The sequence below is a fragment of the Chanos chanos genome, chromosome 14, assembly GCF_902362185.1.
Source record: "Chanos chanos chromosome 14, fChaCha1.1, whole genome shotgun sequence".
Lineage (NCBI taxonomy): Eukaryota > Metazoa > Chordata > Actinopteri > Gonorynchiformes > Chanidae > Chanos > Chanos chanos.
Genome location: NC_044508.1, coordinates 7,147,036 through 7,164,072, shown reverse-complemented (window position 1 = coordinate 7,164,072; position 17,037 = coordinate 7,147,036). Strand labels below are relative to the sequence as shown.

General features: G+C 42.9%; 2 protein-coding genes across 2 annotated transcripts; one reads left to right on the top strand and one right to left on the bottom strand.

The window, feature by feature from the left end:
- Positions 1-180: 180 nt before the first annotated feature.
- On the top strand, positions 181-9,348 carry dgcr8 (DGCR8 microprocessor complex subunit). Its single transcript, XM_030791624.1, has 14 exons — positions 181-262; positions 902-1,933; positions 2,418-2,580; positions 3,843-3,985; positions 4,324-4,648; positions 5,018-5,215; positions 5,362-5,463; positions 5,598-5,696; positions 5,838-5,920; positions 6,130-6,230; positions 6,324-6,430; positions 6,866-6,993; positions 7,097-7,210; positions 7,444-9,348. The coding sequence occupies exons 2-14, from the start codon at positions 1,229-1,231 to the stop codon at positions 7,525-7,527; spliced, it is 2,352 nt and encodes a 783-aa protein (XP_030647484.1). The 5' UTR covers positions 181-262; positions 902-1,228; the 3' UTR covers positions 7,528-9,348.
- A 639-nt stretch (positions 9,349-9,987) lies between these two features.
- On the bottom strand, positions 9,988-16,697 carry trmt2a (tRNA methyltransferase 2A). Its single transcript, XM_030791565.1, has 12 exons — positions 16,609-16,697; positions 15,030-15,646; positions 14,774-14,882; positions 13,993-14,174; positions 13,656-13,770; positions 13,425-13,540; positions 13,217-13,328; positions 12,711-12,833; positions 12,427-12,502; positions 11,958-12,074; positions 11,493-11,589; positions 9,988-10,559 (listed from the first exon to the last, which is right to left on the bottom strand). Exons 2-12 carry the CDS (start codon positions 15,641-15,643, stop codon positions 10,385-10,387), a joined length of 1,836 nt encoding a protein of 611 aa, XP_030647425.1. The 5' UTR covers positions 15,644-15,646; positions 16,609-16,697; the 3' UTR covers positions 9,988-10,384.
- Positions 16,698-17,037: the final 340 nt, after the last annotated feature.

The window sequence follows — 17,037 nt, the reverse complement described above, 5'->3', positions numbered from 1 at the left end:
TGGTGGTTGCGTTCCCGCAGTCTTGCGTGAGGACATACGTATGTTTTTGTACTTAATTTCTGATTGGCTCGACGGCACACAAATTTGTAGTGATAGATGAATAGCCAATCATATTTGAAGATGCCGGCATAGGCGAGAGCGTTTCCTATCACCACTCTTGCCACTGCGATAAAGATGGCGGAGGTTGAGGGGAGTCGAATGAGTCTTGTTGAGAAATATACTGGGATTTAATAAAGATATTGCATGTATCTGGCTGATGTTGGTAAGTAACGTCATAGATGTGACATTCAACGCGATATTGTATTTCGGACAGTTCGTGCTGAAACGAGCACGTCTGTCGGGCGGTGACATCATTCATACTGATGAGAGTCGGCTACCGTCGTTAGCCACTGTTAGCTCCTTTTATCTAGTTTGGGGTTTAGATAATAAATTTGTTCGCCTGAGGAACTGTATTTCTTTTTAAGCGTAACCTATCAAATATTGCTTGCGCGGTTCGAAAAGGAATCTAAGTGGTGTTTAAGTCGATAACTAGCTTGCTAATTGGCGACACTAGCGTGCAATATAACCAACCATCTGGCTATCGCATGCAGACCGCTAGTTTTATGTCTCTTAGCCAATGCATGAGTTTAGATATAATTAAGCTTTTAATATTTTCTGCACTATTTTTCTACATTTTCTGAAGTTGTCACATTCGTCCCTCTAGATATGTGTGTGTTTCATTTAAACTAATTCGGTCATATAAGTTTAATACAACGTCAGTCCCCAGAAGAAGAAAAAAAACTATGGTCTTTTTAATATTTCAGAATTATTATTTGTTGTTGTTGTTCGTGCATTCCACTTTTATCTTGCCCGCCTTAGAAATAAATTGTGACGTTCATTGTTTCTATTTGGTCTTTTGCAGCCCTGACGGAAGACTCGGCAGTGGACGATGACCAGTGCCTTTATGTTGGCACCGTTCAAGCTGAATGCATTGTGATTTCCAATAATTGAGACAGTGATTTCTAAAAAGCTGTCTACATTAATGAAAAGAACAATGTAGTCAGCTTAGCATGTTCAACACATGATCTATTCACAAAGCATTTTTCTCTCCATCTAAATCTTCACATGCATGTGTTTGAGCTTAATAAGATTTAGCTGTTTGCTTTAAAAAACTAAGATTAAGCATTTTTCCCCTCTTTCTAAATATTTTACTCTCCCTCTTGCTTTATCTATATATTTAAAACTGAAAATGGAGAACGATGGTGTTTCACCCCCTCTCCCTCTTGAGCCCCCTGATTTAGTCGAATTGGGGAGCTGTAATAGTTTTGCCCCTCCACCACCTCCCCTGCAAACGTCCAGTGACGCAGAGGAAATGGACGTTAGCTCTGGTGGTGATGGACCCCCGCTACCTCCCATAGAGGGTACCATAGCTCAGGAGCTCCTCACTAGGGGTTCCACGGGCCTCCGCAGTCACCCGCTCGACGTCTCCCACACCCACCCGGGCGGCGCGTGCCCCCGTACGGCCCGTCACGCCCCCCCCGTAACTAAGTTTCTCCCTAACCTGAAACTACTGAAAGATGTGAAAATTAGTGTAAGCTTCACAGACAGTAGCAAGAGCAAGGACAGAAAGGTATTGTATACAGGAGAGGAGCAAGAAGGGAGCAGTTTAGAGAGTCTGAACGGGGAGGTGCAGGAGGAGGTGGGCGAGGAGGAAGGCTGCCCCCACGGTCGCTCGAGGCCGGGAAACGGAGCGGCCACAGCGGCCGAGAGAAAGAGCGAAGACTTGGAAACGGAACAAGAGAACAAAGTGGAGTTTGCTGTGCTGGACGAACTGGAGGACTTCAGCGAGAACTTTCTGGATACGGACGACGGGGAGACCAGCGGGTTTAGGTCAGAGGTCATAGCTCAGCAAGAACACGGAGTGCATGAGGAGGACCTGAGCTACTCCTATGAGGTGTGTAATCAAACATCCATTTCATCCATAGACGTTCAAAATGGATGCATGGAGTTTTCATTTTTGTGCTTAGTCTGAAAAGGATTGAATTTTTTTGTTTTGTTTTGTTTCTTTGCTCACTAAAGAGTTAGATTTTCTTACCCCTGCAAACAGCAATCTGCTCCCAATGGCAACTCAAAATATTCAAAATCCCAGCTCACAAAGTTCAAACCACACACTGCCACCAACAATCACTCGCCATGAGCTGTCATGACAAAATCAGCAACATTTGGAGGTGGTCATCAAAGGTGAACCTTGATGTAACAGCTACTCCAGATGTGGTTTTGGTTCAGGCTCAAAGCTTGCATCAAATAGTTTAGCCCCCTGGTTTAAAATGCCATCATCATGGTTGATCATCTAGTCATGTCTGACTTTGGTCAAACTCTTCTCGTCAAGCCGATCGTCTAATCATGTCTGCACCTCTCTAAACCGTCCTGTCCACCAGGAGGACTTTGACAACGACGTAGACGCTCTGTTAGAGGAGGGCATGCCTGTGCCTAAAAAGATGCGACTGGCCGAGGACAAGTACACTGGAGACAGCGACCACCAATCGGACGGAGAGGGCGGAGTCCAGCCTATGATGACCAAAATCAAGACTGTTTTAAAGAGTGAGTCAGAGTTAATCGGAGGTTTGGGCATCTAATGCCACAAAGTCAGATTTCTCAGGTCATTTATAAACGTCAAGTTAGAAAGTCAAGACTGTTTTAATAGGAATTTTTTTTTTTTTTTGCAATTTTTTTCTCTGACTGGGAAGTCTTAGGCAATACAATGATATGATACAACCAAACAGACCACAGCAGACCATCAGATCTAAGTGAGTAGGGCATTGGTGTAAGCACCATAGAAAGACTGTTGTCCCTTACTTCAGTCTGAGTTATGTAGACAGGATGGATCATTTTCAGTCCTTGATGTTGTTCTGCTACCTGAGTTATCCTGGTTTGTTGAATGCTATCAGGTCTGATGTTCTGTTAATTATTAATGCATCGAAGTTTGATGAGTCATGCACTCTCAGCTCCATTTCTGCAGTGCAACTGCCAGTTCACTTTTACATTGTGCCTCACTCCATACCAACAGCAGCTCACCTAAAGTCAAAGAAAGGATCTGACTGGTAGACTGGTTATAGCAGTTTTGCTGATGTAATGAAGTCAGGGGAGATGCCTGTAGATCAGGTCTGGGCTGTAACACAAACCGATTGTTTTCGTGAAATAGATGGCGATAATAACGGTAAAAAGATGTTTTAGATACATTTTCAAGAAAAGGATTTGTGTGTGTGTGTCCAATTTTTCAACACAAACAACCAATCACAAAGCACAGAGAGGCTCTTGCATCATTCGCATACGTGCCCATTCACAGGAGCACTGTCTCAGACGGAGCGCACACACACACACACACACACACACACACACACACACACGCTTAGCCAGAGACATGGGTAACTGAGTCAGTGTGAGGACAAAAACCACAGCAACCACCAGGAAAAAAAAAAAACAGTGAAACAGTAGCAGTGAAAGTGTGTCAGACATGACAGTCATTCTGGAAATAGTTTGGCAATTTAAAAGTCTGACTCAGTGACATGACAATATTTGTTTCATTACAGAGGCATTTGATTACCATTTATTAACTCTTTTTTTTTTCTCTCTCTCTCTCCCTCCAGACTGGTTGGACAAGCCCGTTGTAAATGTTTTTCAGCTAGGTTTTAGCTAACTTTAACAAACCCAGTCAAGTCAACTGTTTGTGATATTTAAAGCTCTGAAGTGGTGGATGTTATTTTAGAAAGACAGGGCTTGTATGCAGTATGTAAGAATAGACACTGAGTGGTTAGGGAAGTGCTTGTTTATGTCAACAGTGGTGCGTGTGTGTGTGTGCTTAGGTCGCGGGCGGCCACCCACTGAACCACTTCCTGATGGGTGGATCATGACATTCCATAATTCAGGGATTCCGGTTTACCTCCATCGTGAAACCCGTGTGGTCACCTGGTCCAGACCCTACTTCCTTGGCACGGGAAGCATCCGGGTAAAAACACACAGTCCTAATCGACTGTATCACACACACACACACAGCTGCTTCCATCAGTAGCTTTCTGCAACACGGAGGTTTCATACTGTTAATGTGGAAGATGAGCATTATGCAGAGGGACAAAGTCAGGCCTTGGAGTTATGGGGCCCCTTTGTTCTTATCTGTGTGTTTTCTGAGCGGTTCCAACAGTTAAAGAGCTTTAATATCTGGCACTTTTTTTTTTTTTTTTTTTAATCATGACAACATTTAGTGTAGAGCACCAGTAGGGAGCCAGAATTTGTTTGTGAGGTGAAAACTGTTATCTGACTTTGTCTGATGTTTAAATCCTCTCCCAGAAACACGACCCGCCCACCAGTAGCATTCCCTGTTTGCACTATAAGAAAATGAAGGAACAGGAAGAAAGGGAGCAAAACGGAGAGGTGACGCCGAATTCGGAGGTGTCGCCGGCCAAGCCGACGGAGGAGTCCGATTCGCTGGAGCGGGCGGACGAGCCGGACTCCACCGCCCCGGAGGAGAGCGCGGCCCGGGCCGCGGAGGACGCCGGTCAGGCGTCGGCGGAACCCCAGGGGGAGGTCAAAGAGGGGCAGCCCGGGGATTCGGCCCAGGGGGCTCTGGGTCAGGTCAAGGCCAAAGTGGAAGTGTGCAAAGACGAATCTGTGGGTAAGAGCAAAACTAATGACTAGATCATTTTAAAGAGAAATAAATATTGGTTTGTTTGTTTGTTTGTTTGTTTTCTTTAGTCCATGAATGATGTAATGTATATGAAAGCTAAAGACAAATAAGTACATGTTTGTTTTGTTTATTCCATAAATGATGTAATGTATATGAAATCTCTTGAGCTGTGAAGGATTTTTCTTCAATTGTATCAAAGGAGACTGATAATGTTTCTTAGACATGACTAAAATTAATTATTCATCGCTTCTGAAATATTAATGCGCATATTTCAGAGAGAACTTCGTTCCTGTCACGAAGAAGCAAACTTGCACTTTCGTTCAAGTTCTCTGTCTGGTTTCTGATGAATATGTGCAGATATTGAGGAGTTTCGCAGCTACCTGGAGAAATGCTTCGACTTTGAGCAGGTCACGGTGAAAAAGTTTCGCACGTGGGCAGAACGCAGGCAGTTCAACAGAGACATGAAGAGGAAGCAGGCGGAGTCCGAGAGGCCCATCCTGCCGGCCAATCAGAAACTCATCACCCTCTCCGTACAAGACGCGCCCACGAAGAAAGGTAGGTTAGTGAGAGAGGTGGCAAGACTCCACTGCTGTGTATCTCTGTGTGTCTGAATGAAAGCATCCCCCTTTTTAAGAGTGGGAATGGACAGCGGGTTCTGACCCGTTCCTGGAGCTCTACTCACACTCTCTTGTTTCCTTCAGAATTTGTCATTAACCCCAATGGGAAATCAGAAGTGTGCATCCTTCATGAATACATGCAACGAGTTCTCAAAGTCCGACCTGTTTACAATTTCTTTGAATGTGGTAAGTGACCCACCCACCCATACACAGACACACACACACACACCACCCATCCCAAGAATATTCACCTTTGTGTGATCTTTCGTGTGTTTTGGTAAGCTGTACAATTCTCTCCTTTTTCTCTCTTCTCTCTGCAGAAAACCCGAGCGAACCTTTCGGAGCTTCTGTTATAATAGATGGAGTAACTTATGGCACAGGGACAGCAAGTAGTAAAAAACTCGCCAAGAATAAAGCTGGTACCTGCACTCCTATAATCATTCCCATAATCACTGTGTATTACCTCTGGACAAACTGTGTCTCCAGCACCATGAACTCATTCTCTCCCTCTCCCTCTCTCTCTCTCTCTGTCTCTCTCTCTCTCTCTCTCTCTCTCTCAGCTCGAGCTACACTGGAGATCCTCATTCCTGACTTTGTTAAGCAGACGTCTGAGGAGAAGCCAATAGAAGGCGATGAACTGGAGGTGCCCTCCCTAGATAGTCATTACTGAAGTCAACTGACTGAATCAATCTCATATTTTTTTTTATGATCACTGGTATATGAAAACAGGCATTTAGATGTATACACAAACAGATATGCCCACACATGGTTTCCAAATCACTGAAACCCTGCAAAAAATTTTTTTTTTTTTTTTTAAATTTCACTTCCTGTCTGTCTCTTTCTTTTTTTCAGTATTTTAATCATATCAGTATTGAAGATTCGAGAGTGTACGAACTGACCAACAAAGCAGGTTTACTGTCTCCGTATCAGATTCTTCATGAGTGCCTTAAAAGGTGAAAACCCTAAAGTCTAGATCTCCGTCTAAAGTATCTGAACGCCCTTAACGTGGCCCTGCGTCCTGACGCCTTTCTCTGCGTCCCTCACAGAAACCACGGCATGGGCGACACCAGCATTAAGTTTGAGGTGATTCCCGGAAAGAACCAGAAGAGCGAATATGTGATGACGTGCGGGAAACACACCGTGCGAGGCTGGTGTAAGTCTCGACTCTTTAACGCTGTGGTACGGGTAGGAATGTCACGCTTAACAGAAACCGCACGCTGGCTCTGTTCCACTTTAACTTCTCAAATAGCATCTTCTTGTAACGCGCGCCCTTTTGCGAGATTATAGCTCTAAACGTGGAATGGATATTAAAAAGAAAAGAAAAAAAAAGTAAAAATTGCAGCGACTTTGCGGGACGCGCTCATACCCTCTGGGCACACACGTGTATATCAGTCCAGGATCAGCTATATTATTGGTGCGTGGTTGTATTCACCAGGATTTTGAGAGGCAAAAACTGATCCCGGGTCAGCAGCCTAACTCTGGGGTGGGGTTTTTTTGTTTCCCCCCCCCCCCCCCTCCGCCTTTGTTTGGGTTCTCTTCCCCATTGGAGACTGTTGATTTGCGAATTGTCTCCTCCTGTGTTTTGTAGGTAAGAATAAGCGAGTGGGGAAACAGCTGGCTTCTCAAAAGATCCTGCAGATGCTTCACCCTCACGTTAAAAACTGGGGCTCCCTGCTGCGCATGTACGGGCGAGAGAGCAGTAAGATGGTCAAAAAGGTACGCGCCCCCCCCAAAAAAAAAACCAAACCCACACTGATCGGGGGCTACTGCAGGTCATTTCTCTTAAAACGGCCGGGCTAACTGCAGTTTCTCTCTCCAGGAGAATTCAGACAAAAGCGTGATCGAGCTCCAACAGTTTGCCAAAAAGAACAAGCCAAACCTGCACATCTTGAACAGACTGCAAGAGGAGATGAGAAAACTGGCCAGTGAAAGGGTAACCGGCCTTTTACCGTATATTTAAAATCCTTTTAAAATGTAAAAGCACTTTTTAAAATACTCCTTTAAACTTTGACCCGAATGTCACTCTAGAATCTGGTCTGTTCGGATCCCGCCGGTTTTCCACTGACTGGTTTGAGGAATGAATTCTGTTGATCTCTCTCTCTCTCTCTCTCTCTCTCTCTCTCTCTCTCTCTCTCTCTCTCTCTCTCTCTCTCTCTCTCTCTGCAGGAGGAAACCAGAAAGAAGCCTAAGATGACGATCGTGGAGTCTGCGCAGCCGGGAAGTGAGCCCTTGTGCACTGTAGACGTTTAAAAAAAAAAAAAAAACTCTCGCAGCCTATCTGTTACCATGGCGCTGACCAATGATAGCGATAGTGGCAACGCAAAAGATCACGCCATTATTTGTGAGTTATGCATTACCCTGCAGTGCAAAAACGGCAATACTAGTTACAACTTCTTTTTTTTTTCTTTTTTCTTGAAAAGACCTTCGTGGTCATTCCAACGTGAGCTGTAGATTTTGTCTCCTGGGCTTTTGTGACTGAAATATTTTGTCATTTGTGTCAAACTGTGGAATGCACTATGAAAAGGCTAAGAGATCATGGAATACCTCTGGGTGCGTTATTTGTACCGTACTTGTATACCGCAAATAAACCACAGAATTATGAATTACTTGTTCTGCATACCAGTAAATATCCCAAAACCATTCAGAGAGAAGATATATGAACATGTTGTAGTTTAATGCCTGTTAAGAGTATGTTATTGATTGGTATGGATTTGTCGAAGCTTGCTTTTTAAATATTTCTTTACACTGTGTTCCTCGGATGCAGATAATAAATAAAGGCGTAATTCAGTGTATTTCCACATATTCCACTAACACAAGCTCAGTGCAGTACCAGATGTGTCTAAATAGATATGCTTTAAGAATTACCCTTCTGGTGGTACATTTTTGTGAGTTTTTGTGGTACACAGTGAAACCTGAACTTAATGGGTGTGGGTCATTCACAGGGTTGACACTGTACATAAATTATGTATCGATGTTGAGGTGGATATTTTAATAGTTACAGGTTACGGTTGTTTTAAGCAAGCAACCAAATGATTTTGCACGGTGAACAACACAAAAACGTCTGATGCGATTTCAAATGCCTACCGTTTTACAGCACAGCAGACACCAGACGCGTCCGTGTCCTCACACTGACACTCTTTACAAAAAAAAAAAAAGTCCACTTGAGAATGTAACTTTTTGCAAGACTTGTTTAAAAAGAAAGAATTGAAGTCTTTTCAATGGCCTTTTCCATTCAAGAAACACAGGATCAGACACATATCAGTGAACGGTTCGTGACACCGTTCCGCTAAGCTAAGATCCTGCGTGGGGTTTTTTTTTTGTTTGTTTGTTTGTTTGTTTGTTTTTCTTTTCAGCTCTGCAGAAAACACAAGCACAAGGGCTTGAAGTACTGTAGTCTCGGAGTATGAGGGTTTCTGTGTTTTACTCCTCCTCTTTGTTTTTGTTAACGTGACTTTTGGATCTGGCATTTCATTTTATTCCACAGACATACAAACGCATTTCTCTCCCTCTGTTGCAAACAGACGTAATTGACTGGTCAATGCCTTAGTTAACCCCAGTGTTTCAGGGTCCATTCTGCTGTCTAAAGGGAAAAGCAAAGCCAAACCCTATATTTGTTTTGTTTTTTTGTTTGTTTGGGGGGTTTTTTGTTGTTGTTGTTTTTTTTGCATTGAATCTGCTGTTAACATGGAACTACCCAGGACACACTGACCGTTACTGTCGATATTACAGAGAAAAAAAAAAAGCCTTTTTTTTTTTTTTTTCTTACAAGCATGCGCTTCTTGATTGTCTTAACTGACTGTTTGTGGACGATTAGATGTACGTTTGCTATTGTCGTGACAGCTGATTGTGTATAAATCCAGTTTTGAAAAAAAAAAAAAAAAAAGAGAGAGAGAGAGAGAGAGAGGAAGAAACGTATAGGCAGACGCGATCTTTCCCCTCAAGGCGATCCACTACAACGGCAACTCCATACCTCGAACAAAACAAAACCCCATCATATCACCAAGTCCAACAGATGAAGGAACCATGTGAACCAAAGCTTAAACAGTCTTATGCATTTTTATAGAATACTATAGGTTGCTGCAGTAAATATGTTTAAAATATATATATATATATATATACATACATACATATATATAAATAGACACAGGAAAAAAATTGCAATAACTGCTGGATCCAGATGTAAACTGCGATGCCCTGTCGTTGCATACGGTATCTCCATTAAGTGAGCTTCTCTCTTGAATATGTATTGCGTTTGTTCTAACACTTTATTGTTGTACCTGAGCAGAGCGTCGCTGTGTTTGAGTAGAATGCTTTACGAATGTGCTTTTTTTTCCCTCCTAAATCTCTTATACCCCATAGTTTACCATCATGTTTTTTGCCCAGTGTGATGAAGAAAATGTGTGTTTGTGTTTTTATATATATATATATAAATATATATATATATATTTACTCATTACTTTATGAAGGCTTACAATGGATCGATTAAGCTAGGAGTCATGCTGCCTACAAAGAGTCTTGTGCTGTGACTCACAGTCGCTGAATTTAATCGCAGTGATTCTCTTTATGCAAAATAAATTTGTCATGACTAGTTTCCACTGTCTCATGTTCCGTTATTTCTGTGAAATCTCTTTTCACTGTAGCATGCGTGACACGATAAACTAAAGCCATTTTTTTTTTTTTGGTTTTATTTAAACAAAAATACAGTTGAGTTGTAGGTGAACTTAAGACAGTTTATGATGTGGCTTGAGAACCGGTTACAACTTGCTAAGTGAGCCAAGCAGTTGGCAGGGTGTTTTAAATGAACATCCACAAACCAAATCAAGGCCGCCCAATAGGAACGCTGCTAACCAACCAAGGCTGTCCAATAGGAACACTGCTAATCTCCTTTCTCCAATAGAAAAAAAGATGGTTTCCCTCCCTGACGAAAAGAACGTTCAACTTAACGCAAGTCTGCACGAACATGTCAAAAAAAACCAAAACAAACCAAAAAAAAAGGCACAGAACAAACACGGCTTTGTCAGGGCGTATCCAGCGAGCAGGTCAGAGGCACTGGGAAGAGTCTCTGTTCTGCGGAGGAGGGAAACAGAGGACGGGGAAACGCTGTTCTCTAGCCGTCTGCAGTTTGCTGTTCCGCGGCGTCGGCGCTTTGACTGCTGTAGTCCACGCGCTCAAACAGTAGGATGGCCTCACAGTGCATGGTCTGAGGGAACAGGTCCACGGCCATGGCTTTCACAGGACGGAACGGAGCCCCTCGGACCCGATTAGACGGAGCCCTGCACAGACTGGAGAACGACGCGTACGATTACGAGCAATGAATTCCCACACAGATGATACTACATCCTAGTACGACTTGGTCAGTTATGAATCATAACATCAGAAAATACCTTGCGTGTACAATAAGGCAGACTGTCGGAAAACCGATAATCGTGCTTTGATCAGAATATCGTCAAATTATTTTGTCAGCAAGATATCGTTACTGAATGATGTGTACAGAACGGAGCTCTACAAGCCAGTTACTAATAATAACAATTCCTACAAGCTACATGTAGCTGATGAGTATCTGAGTAAGTGTAATGTAATGTAAATGCTCTGTGGGTGCACATTGATGCATAATAGTTAAGTTTCAGTGATTGATTGCACACACACACTGTGAACAGCGAGCAGTGAATTTGTCCTCTGCATTTAACCCATCCAACACACCAGTAGTGAACACACACCAGACGCAGGAGCAGTGGGCAGCATTCCTTGGTGAGCGCCCGGGGAGCATTGGGGTTAAGTGCCTTGCTCAAGGGCACACAGCCGTGGATGTTGGGCCTGGAAATCGAACTGGCAACCCTCCAGTCACAAGCCCGGTTCTCTACCCTTTAGACCACGGCTGCCCGCTGTGTAAGGCTGTGTAGAGCACGTAGACACACCTCCTACATCTTCATATCTCCATATGTTTCATGATCTCCTTATGTCTCATAATCTCCTATATATCCCCTTATGTCTCATAATCTCCTATATATCTCCTTATACCTCATAATCTTCCACCTGACCCCAAACACTACCAGATGTTTATAGCCTCACTTATAAATGTAAAACCTACACAGTGCTTATGTTATATATTAATTCGTATCTAAAAGCACAAGAACAATGTCCATTGAACATAAGGTGGAACCGAAAAGATGAATTTGAAGTTTACAGATACTGAATGCACACAAAGCGATACTCACTCAGTGAAGTTGTTCATGGCGGCTTTGGCGTTACAGGCCACGTACACAAGCCTCTTGAGGTTCTCAGCTCTTCTAATGGCCAGAATAACTTTGGAATCTGTAAGAGGGAGATTTTTTTTTTTTTGACAAATCAGGACATATCGTTTTAAAAGTCTGCTCAAAAAACAACTGCAGGGAGACGCAAAGCCCTGGCAGCTCATGCAACATTTAAACAGAGAACAGATTGACTGCTGTTTGGATCTTCAGTTCTCTCAGAACTCAACCTTACACAACCTAACAGACCCTCCGGGGAGTTAGGAGCACAAAGAGTGTTTAAAAAAAAATGCTCAACCGTTCAACTGAAAATTTCAAGCTTTCAGGGACTTTATAATGGAAGGAGAGAATTCGTAGTTTTTTACCAAACAAACAAACAAAACAAAACAAAACAAAACAAAAAAAAAAGACATGTGATTGTCTTGGACTTACGTAGCCCTGCCCGGGGAGGATCAACGATAGCTGTGAGATTTGTGGACACCACGGCATTAAGCAACGTTGGAAAAATATCCTCAGCTTTGCCGCAGTGGAACTCCACGTTGGTCAGGCCTGAAAACAAATCAATGTTGCATACAGAGCTTAAACTGACAACGGGAGGTTACACAAGTTGGTTACGAAGCAGAGTTTGAGTTTGCTCCGGATGCTGGGCATGGAGATGTAAAAATAAGTGTTTTTGCCATGCTGGGGTTTGAAGTTCCTCCATTTCCGTCACAAACTCACTGAATATTAAAAGGAAATACCCTCATGGTTCTTGCATTTGTGAATAATTTCTCAAAAGTTGTAGAAGTCTAGACATTAATATTTCAACAAAACAACTTTCTCAGCAGAAAAGTTTCCTTGAGGATGTTGGACAGGTTGAGAAAAAAAGTTTCTCCGTAAGCAGGCAGAATCAGACACTTACCGTTAGCTTCAGCATTGACCTTGGCATCCTCCACTGCCGCCTGACACAGCTCCACTCCGATCACCTTCTTCACTCTCTGTTAATGACACAATATATTACAGCAGATTTCTATGTTTCAAAAAATAACGTTTTCAAAGCTTTCCCTGTAACTTAACTCCAACTATCGAATCACATCCCTAAGTTTATGTATTATCCCGCTGTTTCATTATCAATGAAAAAGCATAGCTAGTGAGTAGAGTAGGTCAACTTAAAAGCCAGGCACTGAACATGTTTTTGTTTTTTACCTTTGCCAAAGAGATTCCGATAGTTCCAGTACCGCAGCACACATCCAGAACCGTGCTGTCTTGATCTAACTGGGCCCATTCCCCGACCGCAGAGTAAAGAACCTCTGCCGCAAGTGTGTTTGTCTGTCAAACACAAGGACACGACCATGGAAACGGATTCAGCACCTCTGTTAATGGTTTTAGTATTCTGTTGAAAACCTTAGGGAATACCAGATTCTAGAACCTTCTGGAACACTCCATATTAAGAATGCTCTAGAACAGTACCAAAATCATACATGCTCTTTTCCCTTTATTTTTCTTGTGCATATGTTGTCTCCGCCTGCAATCTTTCTAACGGGATAACAACTTGACATCACTACATTGTAACTTCAGGTAAACAAATGGCCCTCTCTCATAACTAAACTTCCAAGAATAAAAGTGAACAAAGGAAAAACACACAATTACAGTAAATTCACTGATTCCAGAGCAGCATATTAATGCAGCCATGACACGTTTTAAATATTTACCTGGAAGAAGGAGTGAGCAGAAATCCGGAACTTCAATCCAAGAAGCTCCTCGTGAATCCACTCATCTCCTGCGACCAGTTCGCACGGCAAGTCCTCCGTGTTTGGAGATGTCCTTATTCAGTTTTTAAAAAAAAAAAAAGCACAGATTATAATCCCATTAAAATCACAATCTAACTGGACAGTGAACAACTGTGCGTAGCTCTCTTACCTCTGTCCAATCCTTAAAAAGTACAAAGAGGTAACACCGCTGTCTTTCCCTGCTCCGACTGTGAAGTACTGTTTTAACGAGCCCTTCAGGGTCTCAATCTCTTCTTCTGGAAGTTTCTAGATTAGAAAAGGCAGACAGTATATTCACAGATACTTAACACTGAACTCAGACTTCACTGAAAGCGTAAAACTACCTGAAAACTACCTGAAAAAGAAACATCCTATTGGTTACCTGTGGGTTGAAGAAGACGATTGCCATAATTTGATTGGTCCTGCTTGTGCGGACGGTCAGCTGTCTCCAGTGGCCGTCATACGTCTCAGGACTGTACACGGAGTACGGAGTTGTTCTGCCACAGCATTAAGAGCGACAGAAAAATAATTCTTCAGGACAGTGTCGGTGCATTTGTTTGACAGTTAATTTCCGTGGCACAGCTGTTCTTAAAACCCTACAAAGAGTTGGACTGTCAACCTGAGGCAGACTGAGGACAAAAATTTTACAAAGCAACGTGGCTGTCTTGTCCATCTGTGTGTGTGTGTGTGTGTGTGTGTGTGTGTGTGTGTGTGATTACCTGATGTACTGCTGGAAGTCCTGGACCACTCTCTTGGCTTGGGCGGGGACATGGATGGTGTCACCGGGACTCACCACAGCACACGAGCCCCCTTTATATTTCCCCAGCCGAAAACCCACTGTCTTATCCTCGCCGTCAGCTCCCATGCCAATCACAAACTCACACTTATTCCTGTATTCAGTCTGTGGAATAAACCAAACACGTTACAAGCCCCATTCAGCACTCTTTTCTCAACTACAGTCATGCAGCCCACAGAACCACACACACTGCTCTTGTGAGTCTAACACACACACACACACACACACCTCATTCTGTTCAGTTTAATCAGTTAATAAGCGAGTCTTGACATATCTGTTGTGTATAGATATTTCTGTTGTGCTGATATCACACTTGGAGTAAAATGTGTTATCTTGCAGCTCTCTGAGACTGAGGCTGACCAAACACTGTCTCAGGTTGAGTGTCTTGACACAGAATTAATATTCATATTCACATCATACATCTGTCTATGGGCATGAGCATGTAGTATAGCTCTTTGAACAATGATCACCTGTTGCTAGGTTACTTACTTTTCTTACAGTAAGATAAAACAAAGACATTAACAGCCTGAGACTTCAATAAACAAGGGGCCAAGCAAAGGAATAAGAAAACTCCTGTCAGGATCCTGGCTTTCCTAGCAACCGGTAAGTCGCCTAGCAACCAGAGAACCTCTATGTCCAAACTTCAGTGTCTGAGAGCAGCACCAAATCCTGTGGGTGACCAGCGACTAGAGAGACTGCTGTACCTGGACAGGGGACGGGCGTATGGCTTCCAGCGGACAGCACATTTTATTACACTTCTCCTTCTGGATGAACAGCCATGGAAGCATAGCTTTGTTGTTATTGCCAATTTCCCTATAAAGGCAAAAAGCAGAGCGGCCGTGAGAGTAAAAAAAAAAAAAAAGAATTCTTCAGAGAAAACGTTCATCTTAACCAAACTCAGCACGTCAGCTTTCTACAGCCTTGTCCAATCACGAACCCTGCTGAGCTACGTTATCTTACCTCGCTAATCTCTGCAGAACTCCTTCAACCTCCTGTTCTTTTCTACGCAGCTGTTCCTCGTAGGGAACGTTCCACAGCGGCGTCACCGCGTTGGCGATCTGTATACTCAGAGGTTCTTCGTCCTCCTCTTCCTCGTCTTGGCCTCCGGCAGGTTTCTTACAGGCCGGCTGCCCGCCCTCTGCCGCGGACTCTTCCTGCTTACGCTTCTTAAGAATGGGGTCGGCTTTAGGCTTAGCCAGTCGCACGCTAAGCACTCGACCCTTCCACTGCATCCCGTGAACCGCCTTCATGGCTTTGTCCCGCTCTTCTTGGTTCTTAAACGTGACAAACGCGAACGACTGCTTCCCCATGAGTTTGATCTTGTGCGGATTGAGGCTATGCTTGTTCAGGAATTTCTTCAGGTCATTGAAGCCAATGTACTTGGGCAGGTTCTGGATCTCCACTTTGTAAATCTCAGACGTAAAAAGGTCGTCTTTGATGTAGCGGTACATGTTAGCCTCGTCTTTCTCCGGGGCGTGATTTCCCTCGTTCGTCTTGTCATCTTTCGTGACATGCTCTCCCACTTCAGTCAGCGATGAGACACCCTCTGTCGCGCCGTCCACGGTCTCGGTCATGATCTGCCAGACAAACAGTACTAAAGTTAAGAGTTTCCATATTATTTGATTATGACTTTGCAAAAGAATTGCGGCCAAAAGTCAAAGAGACGCATATATTTTGCCAGTCCTTGCACCAGTCTCTGTTTCTGTCTGTTAATACTCTATGACTACCATACAAGATTCAACTTCCCATTTTTATGCTATCTACCAGAATTTTTATTCATGTTTGTTCTTTAAATGGTTCCCATAATATATAATACGCTACACAGAATACAGTCCACTGTGGCAAACATGTACAGTATGCCATATTCATTATTAGTTATATATGGTGATGTGAATATGACAGATGTGTTGGCCGGAAATGTTGCGACTACGTAAACATTCAATCAGTGCTCATTCTGCTGGTTGTGGGCCAATTAAAGGACAAATGTAGTTAAACATGTTCACCACAGTATCACTTCTGCTCATTAAAAGGTATGCGAATTTATGGATGACAGAAATTATACTCCTGAGTTAGGGCGGCGTTATGCATTTTGTTAAGTAATTTGTCCGTACAATGCAATGTTTGCCTTCTCGATTAGAGTGTGCATAGACAGTTCAGTTATTGTTGGTCCTGCGACAAGCAACTCTGCATGCCGCAGTATAAGCGCTAGGAACGCTTAAAACAATTCATAGTTTAAGAGAGAATACATCCAGCAAAACAGAAAGAAGCCAGCAACAGAATAATCTGACAATGGTTTCTGACTGTCACTTTAAACAAAACAGCGCCTACTGTAAACCTGATATATACATAAATTGCAAATGTATTGTATAGTTGCAAATAATATCTCCCCCATGGGTCTAATATAGTAAGCCTTACTAGCAGTCGCTAACAGCTAAAATAACAATCTTCTTTTTTCTTCCTAGCCGCATGAAAACCGTTCCAATGCCCCGCGTATTTTGTCCTTCACCTCCCGTAATTTAAAAATATATATCTATGTTACCTTTGCTCTCAGCGCGGTCTCAGGAAACCATGTAGCGTTGCAGTTTACTATTGAAACATCACAACTCAGTTACACATGTAAGCTGCCATATTGGTTGCGACCACACGTGTCTCAAGTGATGCATGATGGGAAAATAACAATCTATGAACTGTATCAAGGGCTTAAACCTAAAAAAAAATCGTTGATAGCCTGATTGTCAGTAGACTGTCTCATCAGACAGACTAAAACAGTATTTGGTAACTCGCTGAGAATTGCTAACTGAAATAGATAACAAATAACTGGAGCAAGATATGTCGTAATATTTCTTTTAAAAAAGGAATATGTCTATCCTCATGACCAAATTATATCGAATGTGTCTGTGTACGGACACGTGTGTGAATGGGAATGTGCAGACTATATGTTTAATTGCTGTGATAACGCGCGGGCGCG

What these genes read in the sequence shown, in the direction of transcription:
- dgcr8 (XM_030791624.1), top strand. Translation starts at nt 1,229, where the DNA reads ATGGAGAACGATGGTGTTTCACCCCCTCTCCCTCTTGAGCCCCCTGAT. An exon ending in AATCAAGACTGTTTTAAAGA is followed by an intron (nt 2,581 to 3,842) that starts GTGAGTCAGAGT and finishes GTGTGTGCTTAG; the next exon opens with GTCGCGGGCGGCCACCCACT. An exon ending in ACACACCGTGCGAGGCTGGT is followed by an intron (nt 6,431 to 6,865) that starts GTAAGTCTCGAC and finishes TGTGTTTTGTAG; the next exon opens with GTAAGAATAAGCGAGTGGGG.
- trmt2a (XM_030791565.1), bottom strand. Translation starts at nt 15,643, where the DNA reads ATGACCGAGACCGTGGACGGCGCGACAGAGGGTGTCTCATCGCTGACT. An exon ending in GACTTCCAGCAGTACATCAG is followed by an intron (nt 13,771 to 13,992) that starts GTAATCACACAC and finishes ATGCTGTGGCAG; the next exon opens with AACAACTCCGTACTCCGTGT. An exon ending in GCCATGAACAACTTCACTGA is followed by an intron (nt 10,560 to 11,492) that starts GTGAGTATCGCT and finishes GTCGTTCTCCAG; the next exon opens with TCTGTGCAGGGCTCCGTCTA.